This window comes from Orbicella franksi, chromosome 9, assembly GCF_964199315.1.
Source record: "Orbicella franksi chromosome 9, jaOrbFran1.1, whole genome shotgun sequence".
NCBI lineage: Eukaryota > Metazoa > Cnidaria > Anthozoa > Scleractinia > Merulinidae > Orbicella > Orbicella franksi.
Genome location: NC_138153.1, coordinates 17957753 through 17979217, shown reverse-complemented (window position 1 = coordinate 17979217; position 21465 = coordinate 17957753). Strand labels below are relative to the sequence as shown.

The window sequence follows — 21465 nt, the reverse complement described above, 5'->3', positions numbered from 1 at the left end:
GGAGTTAGGCGAATGGCAGTTTTTCCTAAATCAGCAAATAACACTCTCTGCCTGGGTACAATATACCATTTGAAAGCCGCTGATCAGCTTATTTAATAACTGACATCAGCAGTTATGAAAAAGGTAGTCATTTTTAGAGAAATGTAAAATGTGAAATTGAAAAGCTTCCAACACGTATCAATTCTCAAATATCATAGGTACACCCCTGAACTATAGCTTATTAAGCAGGTCTTAGTACATAGCTTGATGTGAAACAAGTCTTGCATTCCATGTGCATCTCAAAAAAGAAATTGGAAAATAATGTGGGTTGGTCAACCATGCCTTAGATAGTAGGGGGTCACAATCTTATGCCTTCAATGAGCAGATCTTTACAAGGCAATTTTCATGGCAAAAATTCAAAGAATCTCTCAAATATTCGCAAAGATATGACCTTGTGTGCCAGATGGCACTCTTAGGGAGTTAAGGGTTATTGTATCATAGAGCCGGTGGTTGTTTCTCAAAGAGCTAAGTTTGTTGCCTGTGCATCATTCAAAATAAGAATATTGCTGCTGTATACCTGCAATTGGAGCTAAGCGCACATTTTTTTTAAACATATAAATCTACTTGCGTTTTACATGTATCACGAATGCCGTTCTCTTATCAGCTATGTTTCTCACTGTGTTCTGTTGTATATAGTGAGTAGTCTAGTGGTGTGCGGTTGTTTACAAAATGGCGGCCGCTGGATACTTTGCGTATCCGAAGTGTGTGTGACAAGGATTTAAATATAATTGTTACATAATAAATCTTCATATATCTGCGTATCTACAACAGGCCCCGGACCTCCTAGGCAATTCAACGGACAAGTTATGTCAGATATGGACGTTTATCTCTCCTGGAAAGATCCCGTTAATTCCAATGGGATTGTGAGGTTTTACTACATCAGAATTTACGACACCAAAACTGGCCAACAGGTGAAAAATCTCGTGAACAAGACTGCAGTGAAACAAGATCGTCCCCAGTGGCAATTGATATCCAACCTGAAGCCTTTTACAAATTACACCTTCACAATCCAGGCTGTTACCATCAAACCTGGAGAGATGGCTAACTTTACAGCAAGGACGGATGAAGGAGGTATTTTAATTTATGATTCGTTGCCCTTTTTACAGTCAACTCTTGTTATGATTGCGGACACCCCTAGTTTCATGTTATTAACTTGTAGGGCCCATTTATTTTCATGCATAATCGTATGAACTCTATAACAAAATTCTCGATCATGATTGGTTCTCCAGGCGCCTATTTTTACGTTATCAGTGCGCGATCATGCGGGTGTCCAATTACAGGTCTCTAATTTCGACTTCTTGTTATTTGATACTTACATGAACGCCAATCGCTCATCAATTACGTTAGCTTCAATGGCATCCTTCTTGATGTTCCCTACAGTTTTACAACTTACGGAAAACACTACTGACTTTTTCCCGCAAACGAAGTTGTCAAAAGACTTTCTTAATCTCGAAATTTGTTATTGATGCGATTAATTAGTAATTGGTTCTCGTTCCGCACGATTTAGGAAGAAATCGTGCTCGTAATATCAGATCGGCCTCGCGCTGCGCGCTCGTCCCATTTTGAAATTGCTCGCCTGATTATTCCCTGAATTGTACTCCACTCGGGCCCAGTACTTTTACTCGTCTTATCATATACCGGGGTGTCCGTAAAACAGGGATGTCCGTGATAGGGAGGTTTCCGTAATAGCGGGGTTTCGGTAATAGTGGGTGTCCCCAAGGCAAGAGTTGACTGTATTTAGTTACTACGTTATTCTTGAAAAAGATACTAGCGACTTCAATCAATGTACATTTATGTGCTGTAATTCTGAATCCCCCAGATCACTCATTTCATACACTTCCTTTCTGCGGCTTGAGACCTTCGCTAGTAATTATATCAAATGGTAAATTTATTAGCCGCTGAACCATCTCGTTTGTTATAGTCCCAAGTCAACCAAGAGATGTCACAGCTAAGCTGGTGAACGATGCCATAGTTGTAACGTGGAAAGAACCACAAGATAACAATGGAATACTCACTAGATATAAGGTGAGTAAAAAGTACTCGAACAACGAGCTCAACTCTCAGTAAAGAACAACAAAATTACGTCAATTAAGATCAGGTATCCAAACACCGTCACCGTTGTGTTTTCCTTTGTTTAAACTTGATGCGTTTGAGAAGACTCAAGAAGAAGGTCAAGAAGCAATGGGTATAGCCCCTCTCACTGTATACACGAAATGTCCTTGACTTAACGCGAGTCTTGCCTACAGTAGTTGTGTAAACCACACCGGAATACCTGTTATCATTAAGGATACGTGCAGCGATGTCCAGTCCTCCGACCTTTTACCTCCACTTTTCCCAAGATATTGGTGCTATTTGTTTTCAATTTTCTACTTCAAGGTGTTCTGCGAGGGCACACGAGACTACAACAGCTCATTCAGAACTAGTATACAAGTGGTAGAAGCTGTGAACGCGCGACGGTCTGTTATAAAAAAGGACGAGTTAAAGCCCGGTACAAAATACAGTGTTTATGTTAAGGCAACCACAGTAAAGGGAGATGGTGCTGGAAGCGATCCTGTCCTACTGGATACTCCTTCAAAAGGTATGCACGAAGAGCTGATTTTTATTGATATGTAATGAACTCATTTTTTGGTGCCTTGTTCCGCAGGGACGGTAGATCTGGGTACCTGATATAAACCCGTGGACTTGGGACTCCAGGGTCTGTACACATTTTAAAGGACAGTAGACCAGTCTGGAGAAATATGTGTTGTCCTGATTATAATGCAAGGTGCCTTACAAGTATATGTTAGCTGACGAATTGTTGAAATTCGGATAAATTAGAAAACTGAAGTCTCCATGTGTTGGTCATATGTCGAGGTTATCCTGTGCTTGTTCAAGTCTTTCTGCAGTTGTTCCTTACAAGAGAAACTGTTTCTAGTTGGAGTTCAACTTGTAAAATGTTTACTGCACACACGAAGATATTGTGTTCTACCTAAGTAATGAATTGTCTGCACTTTCATGTATATGTGCACCAAAATTAAGCGATAGTTTCTCGTAAATATTTTATCTTCAGCGCCTCCTCCACCACTTCCTCCCAGAGTAGTTGAAGATGACGTCACGCCAACGACAATTACTATTTCTCTAACACCCTCTTCAGATAGCTATGGAAAAATCATGTAAGTTGCTCTTAAAATATTTCAGCTTATCTACAGCAACTAGGAGACGTTAGGTTTTACAGCTGCAGTTATATTAATTATCAAAAGCTGTGCAAAGGACTCGGTTGATGGATGTGAACTTACATGGTGTTATTAAGTTTGGTCCTCTTTCATCTTTAGTTGGCTCAAAACGTTTTAGACAAAGCAGTAACATAGACGCACGCTCTGTACGCGCCAGTTACTACTGGCGCGAGGGGGAGGGGGAGGGGGACAAGCATCCATTAAGGGGGGGGGGGGGGGTGGCGGTGTGGTAGGGTTACTTTACTCTGTAGTTGAACCAGCATTATAGACCTCTTTAGCTTGGGCGGTTTGTTTTCCCACTGCAGACCAAGTGATGATACTCTAGAAATCTTGCTTTCAAATTTTTAAATAGACGCATGTATATGAATGAATAATTTTAAGATGAATAAGAGAAAAAATCTCTAGGGAATAATACGTGGTCTACAGTGGGAAAACAAACCGCCCAAGCTAAAGACGTCTATTGGGCACTAGGCTCGAACGCACATTTGACCATCTACTTAGTATTGAAATACCATAAATAGTTGAGGATAAAATGCTTTCTCGTCCTTGCATTGTCAATGTTACTTCACTGTCGTTTCTTTCGTAGATTGCACCAAGTTATAGTAGAAATGGTGGGAAAAGTGAGCAAACGAGAGGCAAATTCTGTGCCAGACGATATTTTTGGCTACAAAGAGGCGGAGAAAAATGGAGATCGTTTCTACATTGCAGCTGAGTTCAAAAGAGGCCAACTGCCCGCGGAGTTCATTCTTGGCAATGGAAAAATATACGGAGATTATGAGAATGCGCCCTTGGAGCCAGAGACTCAATACAAAGCGTATTTGAGAGGAGTAACCGAACATAATGGGGTAAACCTCTCATCATAATAGTCAGAACCATTTCAGTACAGTCATAAAGTTTCTATCAACTGTCGTCGCTGTGTTTTTTTACTTACTATGTGATTGAATATGTAATCACCTCTCCAGAGTCAGGTTTTTTTTTTTTTTCCAAAATTCGCCTCTAACTAGATTCCAAGCCCTAAATCGTCAACTTTTTTCCTTAAACGTGTTTCGCAGTTTTAAGATTTGTAATTTTTACTCATGTTTTTTTTACTTTTTTGTCGTTTCTGCAGAAATGGCTTTTAGGAGAGCCAGCCGAAATCAGCTTGCCACCAACGGGTAAAATATTCTTGTTGTTGTTGTTATTTTCATTGTTTATCCATACCATGCAAGGTTGTCTTGAGACCGTGCATGTAAACTGTTTTAACGTGCTCTTGCTGGTCTCTGAAGGATATCTTCCGTCTGTCTGTTTTCTCAGGTTATGCCAACGCATCATAGAGATCTAGTGTGAATGTTTTTGTTGTTTATTTAATACCTGTTACATTGTCGATAAATTGTTTGTAATACTGATTGACAATTTGTTTCTTATAGTAGCTTGTTATTGTTAATGTAAGGCCCCGTCAACACTACACCGGAGAAATCTTGAAACACAACAATCACCGGTCAGTTTGGATTTGTGTCTGAGGAAACCGCGGGCAGGAAAGTCACGTGATTATCGTGATGTCCTCGTTTTCAGTCCACACTAAAACGCAAAGCCGGCGTTTTCAAATTCCTCCGGGTTGAAGAGCGTTTTCGTGTCGGATTAGTGTGGACGGTAGGCCAAACCGTAGAAATAAAGCTGCATTTTCAAATTCTTTGGCGTAGTGTGGATGGAGCCCAACAGTGGTTTTCTTTGTTTTATTATTATCTTTCAGGCGAGGAGCCAGTTGCTAAAAGTGTTGACAACATTGTAGGTGTGGTCGCTGGTATTTTAGGAGCACTGATTCTTATCGTGATTATCATCATAGCAGTTTTGCTTTATAAAAGGTAACTGTCCCAGTTATGATAATCGCAACAATAATGGTCTTATTTACAATAGTAATGATGTTTGTTAAGCTCCGGCCAAATGATCGCAACATTTCAACGCAACGTATCGCAATATTGTTAAGCGCAACATGTTGCACGCGTTTGGCCACCCTGTCGCCACATGTTGGGTTTTGCTGGACCAAGTTAGAAAATGGTCCAATTGTTCCACCCAGCAATGTTGCGATATGTTGCGTTGAAATGTTGCGATCGTTTGGCCGGGGCTTTATACATCGAGTACGAAGAAATGTAGTGATATTTTATGCCTGTTCTTTTGAAAACGAACTGATAGTGATTTTCTAGATTAGAGTCGAGGATAGGCTCGATTTTCGTCGCTCTCTCGTGTCTGGAACAGCGGCTGGTAACCGAGCCTAATTCGAGGATGGCCGGTGGTAAAATCATAATAAGCGCAGAATGCATTACATTTGGTTACCTCGAAAAGAAAGGGTGGTGACTAGGACAAAACACAAGTGCAAGTTTGTTCTTGACTTCTGATTGAAAAAAATCCCACAATGAAAACTTCAAACCTACGAAGGGTGAAGACTGCATTTCAGATTTAAATCGTCGAAATCACTGTGACCTGGGATTCTGTGTTGCCGGTGTTGTCCTTGTTGCCGTGTAAACTGTAGTTATGTTCCCCAAACAAGTCTTTATATATTCTGTTTGTAAACTAATATCAATGAGTGACAAAGATAACCCCTTTTCGCACTTGTTTTCATATCAGGTCCTACAGACCACCGAATGCAAACCTTGATGTAGAAAATCAGAAAAGAAAGCGACGAGAGTTTGAGCTACGACGCTCCAGTAAGTTTGAAGCATAGAGTAAAAGTCATTCGCGTTTAAACAATCCATAGTGGGCGTTAACATGATTCTTCTTGGTTGCGTTTCAGGTACTAAAAAGAAACTACTTGCTGCTCCAGGTGAAATTACAAATGATGCAGACCATCCCCCCATACCCGTGGAGCAGTTTGGGAAGCATGTGACGAAAATGCACAAGTCTGATGATCGTGGATTTATGATCGAATACAATGCAAGTATAGTTTCGTTCCCCTTCCTCCCTCCCCTCCAAATCCTGCCCTTACGCTTTCTCCCCCCTCCCCCTCCTCCCACTTTCTTCATCTCTTCTCCCTTCTTCACCCACCTCCCTCATCTTTCTTCAACCCACTTCCCTTCTTCTTATGTCCTCTGAAACTTTGATGATCATTTTGTTACTATTTCTGCAGAAATTGGACAGTGGTCAAGAGTATGCCAGTGATGCCGCGCTGCTACCAGAAAACAAGGCAAAGAACAGATATGGCAACATTATTGCTTGTAAGATAACCTCCACTGTCTACTTTGTTTCTATTATGACTGCTTACGGATTGATTTGCGTATTTGTACGCTAAATGTTTGGGCAAGTAATGTGAGTTTCTTACTCAATAGGACTGTGCTCTTTTGCTGATGAGACTCAATGTGTGTCGGCAATGACTATGCGGTTCCTGTTTTAGCGTTGTCTTGCCTTTCCTTTGACAGTGTCACCCAGGCTTAGTTTGAAAAATTACAGACCCAAAAACAAAACAAAACATAAAGGGAAACAGGCAAAGACGTTAAATATTGCGATAGCTATCGTTTGAATGGACGCACTTGCAAGCTTCACTAAAGTAATAAACTGGCTGTTGGATTATTTCATGGAATTGGGACAAGAGAGTGAAGGAAATGTTATATAAAGGTCAATAGTGATAACGCAGTATGCACTAGTTGGAGATGTAGTTGTTTCTGTAGCCTGCGTAGCAGGCGTATAAAGGGGAGGGGAGGAGGAGGAAGAGAATTCGGGAAAGTAACGCCTGCTACAAAGCCGTTTCTTTTGCATCTCTGCCTACTGTTTTACCGTAATCGGATCAACAGAGCTGTCAGTTCAATGACCAATCAGAATAAGGCGCGCACTTTTCTGCATGACTGACTTTATGCTGGAAGGCGTGAAAAAATATTTGTAACAGCGAGCATTGTGAGAAAATCTTCAAGCCGTGTAATGTCAGCAATTCCCACAAAGGTTTGTAAAAGAGGAAGAAAACCAAAGAAAGACATTCAGAAAAACAGCAGCTGCAGATTTTGTGGTGTAAACTTTACTTCTGGAGGAGGAAGAGCGTCATTTGAAAATCTGTTTTCGCCGTCGGGCAGAGAAGAAAGTGTCGGGCTGATTTTAGCTGAGTGTTGTGGTTCGATTGGGTTTCCACTAATGAGAGACGAAAACGTTTCAGAACGGGTCTGTAGATCTTGAAGTCGCAAAATAAGAAATGCAGCTGAACTGTACAGTTTTACTGAGCAAGCTGTATGTAGCACAAGAGTCGATGAAGATTTAAACTGCAAGGATTCGGAAGATCGATGCAAAAGACAACTTCCCACCACTATTACGCCTGAAAGAAGCAACACCAAACTGAAACAGCTTATCGGAACAGACGGTAAACGGAACCAAAAAAGTACTGGAAATGTTAATTCCAAAAAACCTTGTTTTCGGATGCTAACCAACGGAGAAATCACCAGAATCGTTGCTTTAAAGTCCTTGGCGCGAACAAACATTTGATATATGAGGCTTTTGCTGTATCCTGTGGGCAACACCGCTATAATACATCTTTTCCATCTAGAAGAGATTTTACTGCAACTTCTTGCTCCGGTTTTAACTTGAATTCACTACGAGCGACGACGTTCAAATCAGCCAAAGCTCTCGCTGGCATATCCACTTCGGCCGCCATTTTGGTTGTTTTCGCGTTACTTCACAAACCCGTCCTATTGTCCGATTAACCAATCTGAATTTTGCGGCCGCCAACGACCGCAGAAATGAACCAATAGGGGTCTTTATAGCAGGCGTTCCTTTTTCCCTGCCCCACGCCACTCCACCGTTTTTTTTTTGTTGTTTTTTTCCCGAATTCTCTTTCTCCTCCCCCACCCCCTCCCCTTTATACGCCTGCTACGCAGGCTATTGTTACTGTAGTTTGAGTGGCTGATACCTGCAGTTACCTAAGTTGGCCTTCGGTATTTCTATTGTTTGTATAGATGACCATTCTCGCGTTGCACTGTCCCCAATTGAAGGAGTGGCAGGCTCGGATTTCATTAACGCCTCAAGAGTTGATGTAAGTGATAGATTTCTGTCTCGGAGAATTGCTTTTTACTTTTTTATTACTTTTCTTATTGTACTAGTTTCTCTTGTTACTTCATTTACGTGAACATGAACCCCGTGGCTCACGCTGTATAAGCTAACTTAATTCCTAAGATCTTACTTCACAGCGTTTATCATAATTTTACTCGTAATGAATCGAATTGAATTCATGTCAACATTTGCGATTCAAAGTTATTACTGTATATTGTAAATTTTTTCTTTCTTTTTTCTCTATTTTTGATTGTCGTCTCCTTATTTCCAGGGATACAACAAACCAAACGCATACGTTGCTAGTCAAGGTATGTATCGATGTGCTCATTGCCAACAATTACACCCTATCGGTTTTCTAAGACTCTTTTTGATAAGAATATCGAACCTGAAATAAGCGAAATTTTGATATATAACTTAGGTAGAGATTTTGTGTACAACATTTGTTTGCGTGTTAATTTTTTTCTTTGTTGATGTGTTATGGGCTTTTTTTCTTAATTTTTTTTTTTTTTTTTAATGAACTTTGTCTTAGCTTTGAAAAGTATGATATGACTTCATTTCCTAACAAAGCCAGCTTAGAAAATGATAAAAACCTAAATATATACGAGGTAAAACGATAAGCACGTGTGCAGTGTAGCCCAATAAAGACACCACGCAGTTCTATTTGGAATGTCAATTCCTGGTCCGTTTGCTTAACTGAAATACATGCATGTATACTGTACTATACTCTGTAATCTAAGCTGGTACACAAGCATATTTTCCGCTCAAAGTTGGAAGCAAAATCCAGCCCGGACATGAGAAAGAACTTTAAAATGTTGTTAATTCGTTTCTTACAAGAATGGGCTTTTTCAGAAGTAGGGTGGATTATCTGACCCCGTCCTCCCCCTCCCCTCCCATGTTTGCCATGCCCTTGCGATTGGACAATTTTTTCCCAACGTTATTTGTCCCAACAGGCCCAGTCCCTCCCGCCTTTGACGATTTTTGGAGGATGGTATGGGAACAGCGGTCAGCTTCAATAGTCATGTTGACAAATCTACAAGAGAGACACAAGGTATGTAGCTTGGCGAAATTTGCCGGCTACAAGAATGTCATAGGCAAATATTGCTATTCTATTTTGCGGCAAGTAGCAACAGAAACTTCAACTAGTAATGGAGCAGAGAGAAGATGCAACAAACCTGGGAGCGGTCTTCCTAGAAACTTTTGTTTCCACTCTCACGGGAACATTCGAAAATCTTGGGTTTTTGTAGTTATTGTCTTTTACTCTATAAACGTGTTGCACTGACTACGTGTAAGTCGTTTGTGGAGAGCGATGGTCTTGAAATGGAAAAGGAGAAAGTCATTTCACTCTTTGTGCTCTTTAATATGGAAGATGTCCTCCTACTGTGAGATGACAAACTGAACTAATTTTGAAAATGTAGAAGGCCCAGCGACTGACTGATCCTAAAGGGAGATGATCCAAATTAGAGATTTTACAACGATGCTAAGAAAGCATTACTCTTAGTACAGGTGCCCTTGATACCATTACCGTATTTTACACCAAGGGTTGTGCTCTTGTTCCTTTGCATCATCTTACATGTATTTCGTATGTGTATTATATTTCCAGCTGAAATGCCACAAATACTGGCCAGACGAGACACAGGACTACGGAGACATTTCTGTGATGCTTGTTAAGTCAGAGCACTATTCAGACTACATAATAAGAACGTTTAATGTGAAGCGGGTTAGTAGCATTTCTGTAGTTTATTAATTACCTTGAAGAAAAGACCGCGAATAGTGCCCAAACTTTATAGTGACCTTAAATAATTTACTTGTGTCCTTTCCAGGAAAGCGAAAAGGAGGAGAGAGAAGTGAAACAGTTTCATTTCACTGTGTGGCCTGATCATGGCGTGCCTGAATATCCCACTGCCTTGCTGGCATTCAGGAGACGAGTCAGAGCTTATAACCCGGCTGATGCTGGACCGCTTATTGTGCACTGCAGGTTTGATATCGCGTTTGTTTCCTGTCAGTCATTTGTTCATTTTTGTCGATATTTGCTTGTTAGTTTTTGTATCACAATTTGCGTCCGTGTTCTTGTTAATTGTTTTTCGTCATGTTCGAATTGATTCACAAGCACAGTGAATATTTCTTAAAGCATAAACAAGCGAATATTAACGTTAAAAGCCGACGTTTTGGCGTCATCGTGACACCATTCTCAAGGCAAAGTGAACGAATAATGCGATATCGATGATTTGATTTCTATAGTCTCTACAAATTAACATAATAACAAAGGATCACAAATTCTTCAAATAAATACCTTTGCGCGAATCATCCCTAAACGTGCAAACAGAATATTATTCCGCATTACTGTTTTCTTCGTTGCTGACTTCTTGTGCTGTTTCGTTTTGTTTTCAAGTGCTGGAGTTGGCAGGACAGGTACATTCATGGTTATCGATAGCACGCTCGACAGGATAAAGGCGGAAAGTACAATCGATATTTTCAACTTTGTTGCTTACTTGAGAACACGAAGAACAGCCATGGTTCAAACAGAGGTGCGTAATACATCCTTTTTTTATTCTGATGAAAATCTTAGACCAAGACTTTGCCAAGGTTTGAGATTTTCCTGTAAAGACCGAATGTTCAAGGTTAATAACTTGTTGATTATATGGTTTTTTGCTTTGTTTTTTGCAGCCCCCTAATCGGCCCGTGGGCATTACGGGAGAACAATGCCCCAGAATTAGCCAATCAGAGCACGCCTTATCTCGGCTACAAACACAATCCATATAATTATAAAAATGGTTATTGAAAACTTCCAAGTACTATTTAAGATTACAATATTACTTTATTTAGATCTATACGTTTGGTTTGTTTCTTTCAGGAGCAATACACCTTTTGCCATGACGCCATTTTAGAATCCGTGCAGTGCGGCAACACACAGATCTACGCTCATGACTTGAGAATAACGCTAGCTCGTATGAATGAAGGGAACAAAGAATCCAAAGTGACACGCTTTGAGTCTGAATTCAAGGTGAGTGATCATGCTTGCGTTTGTCCAAGGCCCCGTTCACACTACGCCTGAAGAATTAGAAAATGAAGGCATCAAACGTTTTCCGTCCACACTAAACCGGAGAAATTTCAAACGAAACAATCACCGGTCATTTTGGATTTGCGTTTGAGGAAAACTGTTGCAGTGAAGTCACATGAATGTCGTGATGTCATCGTTTTCGAAAAGCTTCATTTTCAACATGTTTTCCGTGCACACTAACACGCGAAGCTGGGGTTTTCAAATTCCTATATACGGTTTGAAGAGCGTTTTCGAATAGCTGGGCTTAACCGGAGAAATAAAGCTGCGCTTCAGATTTGTTTGGCGTATTGTGGACGGGGAGTGAGGCTAAACTCTGGAACATGGCCATACATGTAGTTCAAATAATTGAATCCAGTAAGTAATTACCGCCTTTTGTTACGCCCAGTTGGCCAGTTTTCCAGGTTAGTTTAATTAGCTTTTTGTACTTTTTTCAGACACTCAACAAAGTCAGCCCAGTACTACACAAAGGACACTGTATTGTGGCGTCGTATCCAGAGAACAAGGAGAAAAACAGATCGCAAGAAATTCTAGCACGTAAGTGGTCATCTAAAGTGAATTAAAATGTTTTTCAATGTAGTGAAATATATTCGTTAAATCGTCAACTTTTGTTTTGATTACCAACGTCTCATTTTCACATTCATTCATGACTTTGCAGAGCAGATAAAGAGAAAAACGGACACTAAATTGAACTGATACTAAAAGGATAACCCACGAAAATTTACATTTCAAGCGCGTGACTAACGGAGTAAAGTCGCTATTGTTACTTAAGTACTGTGCTACACTTGTTTACATTAACTAACTGTGTCTCGTTTCGCAGCTGACTGTTATCGAGTGATTCTTACTGCAATTGATGACAATGAGTCCACTTCCTACATAAATGCTGTTCATATTTCGGTGAGTTATCTTTTGGAAACTGCACGGAAGATCAAAGAGCTACATATTTGATTTTGTTAGATCCCAGACTTCTGCATATGACTGCGCAAAATTTTGTCGAATGTCTATTTCGCTCCTAGCTCATGTCAATTTTTCTTCATTTTAGGGTTACAAGCAGCAGCATGCTTTTATTGTAACGCAACACCCTATGACTTCCACCGTGACTGACTTTTGGCGCATGCTCTGTGAGCAAGAATGTTCCTGTGTCGTGTTGTTTGATTCAAAAGAGGAAGAAGCGGTAAGGCAACATATAATACCGCTTGTAAAGCTAAATATTACTCTTGGGCAACACTGGTCCTATGAATCATGTCTCATTTGGCAATAGCATGCCATGGGTTAATGGTAAGATACCTGAGATGTTGTGGAGTAGGTCAGTAAGATGGTGTCTGTCGTTTGGTTGGTTGGTTGGTTTATTGGTCACTTCAACAATCTCAAAATGGAGACTGCGGCAACTAGAAGTTGTTTGTTTGTTTGTTTGTTTGTTTGTTTGTTTGTTTTCTGTTCCCTTTGGTGATGATTAAGTGCTAATATAGTAACTGTATTTCCATGATGTGTAGGATTTCCCAGTCTTTTGGCCCGAATCTGACACAGCGACCTACGACGACATGTTAACGGTCCAGCGGTTGGCTGTCAACAGTAGCAGTGTAGATAACTTGAAGGCGAACTACGACCAATCAGAAATCACCGAGAAGACCTTTAAAGCCACTGACCTGAGAGTAAGTATGGCTTGCACGCAACATAGTGATATTTATTCTTCAGGTAAAATTGATGTTCTGATTCACGATATATATTTGCCGAAAGCACACCAGCATATGTAAATAAAGTGGCCAGGTATTTTGAGGTTGCTCCTCCCGTAGTGTTGATGTTATGTTAACTTCCTGTTATAAGTGTTCTTTTAGGGTTCGCCTGTCGCCGTTTATTGCCTGAAATTAATATTGAGCAAAATAGCAGGCATATTTTGTCGGAACATTCAGTCTCAAGCGCTCATGCACTACTTATGTTACAATTTTTCAACACTTATTATCGCATTTCGGACAAATTTTAGACAAAAATTTCGGACACTGCTGAAACATAACTAAAGTAAATTTACGCCTATAAAAGCGAATTATATTGAAACAACATCTATGGAAATGTAGTTTTACCCTACCCTCAGGGTTTTACAGATACACCGACGAGAAAAGAACACGTATTTAACAGTGTCTCAACAAGAGTTCGCTCCATAAAGGGAACTAAGAGCTTTGGAGCTACTTAAAAGTCTTTTGATATACCGTAAACATTTCAGGCGCGTAAAAATTTCGGACAGTTTTATTTTCGGACACTTGTTTACTAACATTGATTCTCTCTGACGTCTGTCTTCTCTAGACGCCTGAGAAGAGTCTGCGGATAAAGATGTTTCAGTACAGTGGTTGGGCCGATGGCAATAAAGTTCCCTCAGGTTCTGGTCTGATTACTTTGATCGCTAAAGTTGAGAAGTGGCAGCAGCACTCTGGAAACGGACCCATCACAGTTATCTGCAGGTGAGTGATACACCTAGGTGAGCGTATACCTTTGTTAGATTTGTTCAAAAAGCCACTGGGTCCGTCTACACTTAATGCGTAAAGTTTAAATGTTACATTCACAGTCGTCTGTTAGTCTGTTTAGCTGGCTGTATTTCGCGTGGGAGTACTCCGTTTTGGCGACGAAACTGCGAAATTAAAGCCGCCACTCTTAGCTGTGTAAATAAGTCAGCTCAAAATTTCCATAGATAGACCATTTTACAGTTGTGTGAAATGTAACCGAGCCTCAGCATGGAAGCGAGGTTTCGATCGATCTTGTGACGATAAAGATTAAAGTGCCACTGAAACGAAATTTTCGTATGTGAGATTTTTGCTTAGTAATAAAGTTTCAACCTTACTTGGAAACACTGCAGACTTTTTTTTCGCATACGGTAAGCGAAAACTGCTTTTTCAGCCGTTCGAAATTGGCTGGTGAAGCCCAAAATTGGCGGCCATCTTGGCGCGGCCAAAACAGCCTAGTGACGTCACTGGTTGTATTGCTCTCATGCCGCGCTGAAAATTTAGAGTGATTATGGGAGAAGAGAATACTGTTCGAAGCCCCCCAAAAAACATCTTAAGGACATCTCAGGGCTGTAAAGCAGATAATAAGAGTAGCCTTAGACATGAAGAGGTGGAGAGTCGATCCTGGGGCTTTTCAGTCTATTTAATTGGATATTTTATGTAAGCAAGCAAACGAGTGGGAGTTCTTAGATCGCAAAATGATCGGGACTCTTAGTGAAATGGCCAGCACTCAATTAAACAATATCTACACTCATAAAGTTAAAAGAAATGAAAACAAGAGAAAGCGGCTTTTGAAAATATTATCCGGAGTGCTGCTGCACGAATCGTAGCAACAACGTTTCGAGTTTTCGAGTCGCTTCGCTTCGAGGAAACCGGACGTTTTGTGAGTTTCACCGCGGACGAGATTGTGCCACAGTGACCTTTAGTCTAGTTGTATCTGCTACATCCTACAAGTTATCACAACAGCAACAATTTAAGAAACCCTCTTATTTTATATGAGGGAGCGAATTTAAACTATAAAGGTAAACTTAGCTGCCATGACCCTACAATTATATGTTTTCAGGAAACGAGAGAAAGCGTGACAATGTCGGCGGCGAAAGGTCATATATGCAAATTAGTTCAAATTCTGTTTAATAAACCTTCGACTAAATAATAAACTAGTGACGTTTAACGAATTGCTTTGAACTTGAATACTATTAAATGAAGATCATAGACATAAGTATGTGCTAAAGAACTCCAAGTTATCCATCGGCCGTGAAATATTACAATTGGGAGATACGTGTAAAAGAGAAGCGAAATTCCCGCTTTGTTTACACTGATACGTATGCGGCGATAAAGCAAACCCTGCTGCGGATCACAATTTTCAAAGATACATTTTGTCTACCACAAGAACTCTCACTTATTAGTATCATAAAAAGATGCTCTCTGTGTGCAAAGAAGTACTCGACTCAAAGCTTGTGGACCGTTAATAACTTCATGATTGTGCGGACGGCTGATGCGCTTACGGCTTTTAATGCAGCAAAGTTGCCGAGGACATATTCGAACCTTGTTAATAGACCTTAGATAAACGTGAGAATCCAAATTTCAGAACCAGGCTGAAAACAGACGACGAAATATCGTGTTTAGGCTTCAGGACGTGATACAAAAGTCGCCACACTCGTCTTCGAAATCTCCAATCGAGTACTCAAGATGTTCGAAAAGTATACTGAGCTGTTCTAATCTGTAGCATTCATTTTGGTGAATCTACATTCTTTGGCGCCCTCCAACGTTTATGATGTGTATTTCCTGTCAAGGCTGGACTGAGATTACAAGGTAGGAAACTAGTAGGTATCGACAATATGAAGAATAAACTTAAATAAATCAAGTGAAAACAAGAGAGAATCTTAAGCGCTTCTTGCGTGAATACAACCAGTGACGTCACAAGGTCCTTAAACTCGGTTCCAGAGCCCGGACACAGTTTTGCTCCAAAAAGTCGATTTCAGCAGCTAAAAAGAGCACTTTCCGTTAGGATTTGACAGAAATAAAGTTCACCATTATTTTAAGCACGTTTGAAACTATGAATTGGGCTAAAAAAAGAGAGTACGAAAATTTCGTTTCAGTGGCACTTTAAAAAACTAGTTAGCACGATAACAGGACAATATATTTCAAAAGTGGCGAGGTGTGTATGATTACATTAAACAAAGACAACTCTAGCCTCTCTTCTCTTCAAATGCCTGACCACGAAGCACAGAGCTGTGAAATGTGACATTGCTTTGTTGTTTGATTTTCTTGTTGTCCTTTGTTTTAATTGTTTTTTGTGTGTTTCTGTGCTTTATAGTGACGGTCTTGGTCGCAGTGGAACATTTTGTGCGCTGTACTCGGTGCTTGAACGCCTGAAGATCGAGCAAGTCATCGATGTATTTCAGGCGATCAAAGCCATGAGAATTTCCCGCCCTGGACTGGTGAAGACTGCGGTAAGTTGAAGTCTTGGATCGGTAGAGAAATTCTCATTACTTTTTGTTTGTTTGTTTCTGTTGTAACAATGCTGAGAATTTGGTAGTAAAGTACATCTAGACAATTCCATAATTATTTGACTGCCCTTTTTGCAGGCGGAGTATAAATTTATCCATTATGCCATCCAAGATTACTTATCAGCCTTCGATGACTACGCGAACTTCAAGCCTTGAAAGACAGTCTGCTTAGAACAGAAAAGTATGAATTGAAAAAAAAAAAGCTAACAGCTATGAGGACGCTTGAGGTCTCCTTTTGAGATTGTAGCGTAAATCAGCCACGCTTTTAATCAACTTTCAGATCAGCTTAAAGCTTAGTAGGACTAAAATGAGTTAATATCGCGTGCGTAAATTTAGTCAGTCTTCAGGCACTTTATCTTGTCGTGAGTTCGTTGATATAAACGTCTGTGGACTTGGATACTCTTACCTGACACCCGCGGGTCCCTAAAATGAACGCATGTTCCGCTTTGGAACTGTACTCCCTCGCGCGAAATCCACGCTATTAGTGGAACAGAATTCTGTCAGTTATATCCGCAATTCGATTGCGAATCAATTGAATTAACTTCCTTTTACGCATTAGTATTCTATACAGCATAGTTATTTTATAATTGTACAGAGACTGAAATAGCAACAGAAATAAAAGAATGACCTAGAGAGGTATAATACCTCCATAGAAAATTAGAATAGCGACTGACAGAAGGGACTTTCTACGGAGTTACCGACAGTTGCCATAATTGAATTGATGCTTTTTAGGTGATTTCACATTAAAAGTGATTTTTGATAAAGTGTACATTAGATTACTGCAGGAGTTTTATGTGGTCGAAACTTAGTGTTTTGTTTGCCCGTTATGTATTATAGATACAGTGTAGGTCTGCATTTTGTCCAAAAATTGATTATCGATGGAAAGGTCATTGTTTGGCAAATTGCTGGTTTCAAAGTTCTACGATAGTCAGTGAATCATCAAAGTTATTATCGTCTTAAGTTGACATAAAAGAGTGGGTAAAAGTGTCGCGAAACAGTTGTTTAGGCATGGTCTCATGGTCTGACACTACGTGAAGGATTTGCAGTAACAGATGTAAGAGTAGATTAAAATGAAATGCACATTTAGTAACTTAATGGTGCTATCCCTTAATGATAGTTTTTATTATATATATGAAAATCTTTTATAAAGTCATTTCAGTATTGTAAAGCATTGACTTTGTTTGTTGACTTTTTGCGATGTTTGAAATGCCAGTTTCGTATAGTTGCATGAGATTGCTAGCTCGAAAATTACAAAGCCTTAACACACCTTGAATGCACCAGTGTGTGTGGCATTTGCTCTCAACGGTATGCTAGGTAACTCTGTAAGAGGTTTATTGTGCGTGAGGTAACTTGAGACCTTTTTTATAACCAGGTTGAAATTATGAAATGTTTTTACATGTAAAATGTAGTTAGCCAGATATAATATAGAATTATACCTAGAAATAGCAATAACGAAATGCTGAATGCGAACCCTAGTCAAATCGCAGAGGCTTTTTCTTTTATTATAAATCTATTCTATTATTATAAATATAACAAGTATTTTCTTTCTCTAAGCAAGTGCATGAGAGTGAATGTATTTCCAATAGTGACCAGGTTATGGTTTTATAATTTATAAGTGATATTTTACCTATAACTAAATCTAAATCTATAAGCATAAAGGGGTGTCTTTATTCTAAATTGCCTAAGGAAAGGACTGCAGTAATCCAGAAACATGGATAACCTTTATGCCCGTCATCGAAGCATGAAGTTTTTATTTTTAACCTCAGTAGAAGGTAAACAATTTCAGTGTTTTCGAGGGAAAATATAAATACTGTTTCCCAAGGAACCAGTGATTATTTTGTTAGATAGCTGCAGTTTTGTGCAAAGTACTAAGGCAGGAAGAATTAAGAGTAACCTCTGGTTAGTGGAAGAGCGGGCGGCCTTTAGATTTAGTCATTGCTACGTGACCATAAATCAACCAATAATAGCGCACGTTAGGTTCAACTTAACTCCAGCTGTATAACAAAAACACTTATTAAAGTATGGTATGATAAAAATGAAAATAAATAAATTTATGAAGTTAATGGACGCAGTGCTGTGTGTTCCAAGCTTCCTTTTATATTGTTTCTTAGAAATAAAATGGTTTTTTTAATACAATAATTGTTCACCACTTGTGTATTGCACTTCATTCGCTATTGGCCATTCGACCAAACTTTATCTTTAGTCCAAAGGAAGTCGTTTCTAACTCTTGGAGTGTGTGTAGTCTTGACTTCAAAGTCAATGCGAAATTGGACACAATAATGAGGGGTGGAGTAGGTGGTACTGGGTTTTAGTAGCGAGAGAGGGTGGGTGGGTGGTGTACGTGAGCTTACATAAGTGCTGGGAAGAGGTTACAGATATTACAATACAGACCCTCACAAAGATATAAACACGCTGAATACGAACTTGAGTTGCGTGTGGTTGTCCTAAGCTACGTGTCTCCCAGTGTTTTATAATTAGTCACTGTTGCCTTAAGAAAAGAAAACAGAAACGTGTTGACACTGAAAACTGCAAGAAAAAATAATTGAAAATTGATTTTTCAATTCCATTTAATTTTACAGAAAATCATTAAATTCAACTATTTATTTGAACGTTTTAGTGCATCAAAGTTAACAGTTTACTCGAAAGAACAAATTTTCTTTTGTTAAATCATCAGAGCATTTTAATCGTGACAACCACAATGAAAAGAGCCGCCAACTTACAATAGTTCAAAAAAATTAAATCCAAACACAGCTGCCGCTCGTATGTTTTTATGATCTAACATTACCGGAGCTCTTTTGCGTAATACAAATCTGGGAAGCATATTGTTGCCAGTGTACAAGTAGCCAAAGGTATAGATAGCCAGCTGAGTTGGAAAAATCTGAAACTTTGTCGCTATGTCGTTTGTGGTTGGAAACGATTCGTTTCCACACCAGCATCAACAAGAACAGACCTTACTTCAGCAACATCAGATGATCCCTCTTCCTTCAGCAATCCTTTTCACCTGCTTGGCACCAGTAACAGTTCTCGGCAATGGATTTTTGCTTCTTACATTTTACAGGAACTCTTCATCACTTCTTCGCACGCCATCTAACTTCTTCATCTTCAGTATGGCGTGGGCGAACTTTCTTACGGGCTCTGCTCTGCAACCGCTGTTAGCGTACCACTATTATTCTCTCTATCTAAACGAGAATCTTTCCCTTATACTCCGGAAAGTGATGTCCGCGTTTTCCATTGTTACAATGAACGCTTCAGTATTTAGCGTCTGCGCTTTCTCGTGGGACAGTTTTCTGGCTTTGACCCAGCCCATTAAACATAGAAAGTGGGTGACCATCCGAAGGGCTAAAATGGGCATTGCTTGCGTCTGGACTTACCAAATCGGATTCGCGTGCTTGTTGTTTACAAACATACCGTTGTCATTGGTACTTCGGGTCGATCTACATTTGAACACGACTTTGACATCTACACTCGTGCTTGCGTGTTACGTTTGTTTGTACAAAGCTTTTAAGCAGCGTGAACGGAAGAGAGTGAGGTCTTTCAACAGTCCCAGACCGCATATGAGCTTCAGGGCCAGAAAAAGATGCACCAAGTTGGAAAGGCGCATGCGTATGATTATCTTCTTGTTTACCTTGGTGACGACCATTCCGATTCTGCCAGTAACCGTAGTGTGGCACTTGACATGGTATTGCAGTGAGTGCCAACGCAACCAGGAACTGTTGCTGGCTGAAAAAGTGCTGAACCAACTTGTGTTTGTCAAGTTTGTTCTTGACCCGTTTGTCTATGCCTGGCGCTTGGAGAGATACCGGAAGGCGTTGAAGAAAATGTTGTGCTGCAATCGCTGATACATGGGTATTGCGTTCCATTGCGGACAAAAAGATATAGATGGTGACATGTTGAAAACCATAATACGAGGGTTGAAAATTGTATAATAACATAGAAGGTAATAAAATTATTATATGTCGAGATTGACTAAATATCTGTTGACTAACAATATAATGGTAGTAAACAGATGTCATGAACCCCACCCCCCGTCCACCCCAACCCCCCCTCCCAACAAAAAAGGACTCGACGTGTACGCTTTGAAATTCGAGTCCACAAAAGCTGTGAGTTGAGAAAAAAAAAAGTACGAGAGAACGCTGACCAGTTGTCTTGCTAGTCTATGGTTTCCTTCAAAGTAAGACAAAGTTTCGGTCTAAAATGGCAGCCCGTTGGTTGCCTCTTGCATTTTTTTCCTTCTTCTCTGCTAGACTTGCAGAGAAATCGGAAATGCAGCTTTAAGTTTAGCGTTACATTACACTTACGAAATTTTGTTTCGATCCTAAACATCAAAAAAGCTTTGCAGACTTAACCTTCTCTTGATTATGATAACAATGGTTGTATGGATAGTCCACATAGCAATGTACATCCTGTAGCAAACGAACACTTCCGGAGACCCTAGCCAGCGAGACAGACACCTTAAGACACGGGACGCATTTAGACAAATTGCGCGCAAGCGAAATATATCTGATGGATTATAAGCGATGGTATTCGGTCTCGCTATTTTTACACAAAGGAAGTAGAGTAACTTATTGTCCTCTATCCTTAATTGTAATAACACCAAACATGAAATTTCTTATTCTTGTCTTGGGTTTTAGTGGTGATAACAGCCACTTGATTTCCACAACCAGATATCGCTTCCCGAATGGGGAATGCGGCTCTGACGTCACTGATCCATCCATGCCTGCGAAGAAACAAAAGAAAATTTTATGACCTCTTAAAAACACACATTTCGGATCGATGCAGCCCTTTACTACTAGAATCAAGTTCAATTCAAGTCGATCTTGATTCATTCAGATCTTCGATACTAACCTACTCACAATCTCCTAATTCACAGCTTTCATAGGGCTTTTTACTGATATGGCGGGCCATTTTGAATTCTATTGTTTCAAATAGCTATTATGGTATGCTCAGGGGGCTAAAACATAATAATTTTCTTTTGAAGCATCTCCTAATAGCTATTTGAAACAATGAAATTCAAAATGGCCGCCGTATCGGCCAAAAAAAGTCAAAACTATTGATCTTCCTGAGAATTGACTTAAATGATGTATAAGAGCAGCTGAAAACTAATATTCATACAAATGTTTGCTCCGAATGGGTTCTTGGTTTTGTGATACACTACG

The 21465-nt window shown here is 39.8% G+C and overlaps 2 protein-coding genes across 3 annotated transcripts in view; both read left to right on the top strand.

Moving 5' to 3' along the window:
- The window catches only part of LOC145497726 (receptor-type tyrosine-protein phosphatase delta-like), a 45590-nt gene extending 27214 nt beyond the window's left edge, over nucleotides 1-18376 (top strand). For both annotated transcript variants that reach the window (XM_081477560.1, XM_081477561.1), the window contains 24 exons: nucleotides 811-1110; nucleotides 1961-2064; nucleotides 2416-2617; nucleotides 3089-3191; nucleotides 3838-4096; nucleotides 4360-4405; nucleotides 4981-5092; nucleotides 5853-5932; nucleotides 6019-6158; nucleotides 6352-6439; nucleotides 8159-8235; nucleotides 8524-8560; nucleotides 9203-9300; nucleotides 9853-9969; nucleotides 10073-10227; nucleotides 10642-10777; nucleotides 11104-11253; nucleotides 11745-11844; nucleotides 12128-12204; nucleotides 12350-12481; nucleotides 12801-12959; nucleotides 13606-13760; nucleotides 16117-16252; nucleotides 16388-18376. In XM_081477560.1, coding sequence (XP_081333686.1) covers nucleotides 811-1110; nucleotides 1961-2064; nucleotides 2416-2617; nucleotides 3089-3191; nucleotides 3838-4096; nucleotides 4360-4405; nucleotides 4981-5092; nucleotides 5853-5932; nucleotides 6019-6158; nucleotides 6352-6439; nucleotides 8159-8235; nucleotides 8524-8560; nucleotides 9203-9300; nucleotides 9853-9969; nucleotides 10073-10227; nucleotides 10642-10777; nucleotides 11104-11253; nucleotides 11745-11844; nucleotides 12128-12204; nucleotides 12350-12481; nucleotides 12801-12959; nucleotides 13606-13760; nucleotides 16117-16252; nucleotides 16388-16465 — 3041 coding nt within the window. In that variant the 3' untranslated portion in view covers nucleotides 16466-18376. The remainder of the gene's footprint in view (nucleotides 1-810; nucleotides 1111-1960; nucleotides 2065-2415; nucleotides 2618-3088; nucleotides 3192-3837; nucleotides 4097-4359; nucleotides 4406-4980; nucleotides 5093-5852; nucleotides 5933-6018; nucleotides 6159-6351; nucleotides 6440-8158; nucleotides 8236-8523; nucleotides 8561-9202; nucleotides 9301-9852; nucleotides 9970-10072; nucleotides 10228-10641; nucleotides 10778-11103; nucleotides 11254-11744; nucleotides 11845-12127; nucleotides 12205-12349; nucleotides 12482-12800; nucleotides 12960-13605; nucleotides 13761-16116; nucleotides 16253-16387) is intronic.
- A 71-nt stretch (nucleotides 18377-18447) lies between these two features.
- Nucleotides 18448-20348, top strand: LOC145497785 (adrenocorticotropic hormone receptor-like). Its single transcript, XM_081477642.1, has one exon. The coding sequence runs from the start codon at nucleotides 19204-19206 to the stop codon at nucleotides 20146-20148; it is 945 nt and encodes a 314-aa protein (XP_081333768.1). The 5' UTR covers nucleotides 18448-19203; the 3' UTR covers nucleotides 20149-20348.
- The last annotated feature ends 1117 nt before the right edge of the window (nucleotides 20349-21465 follow it).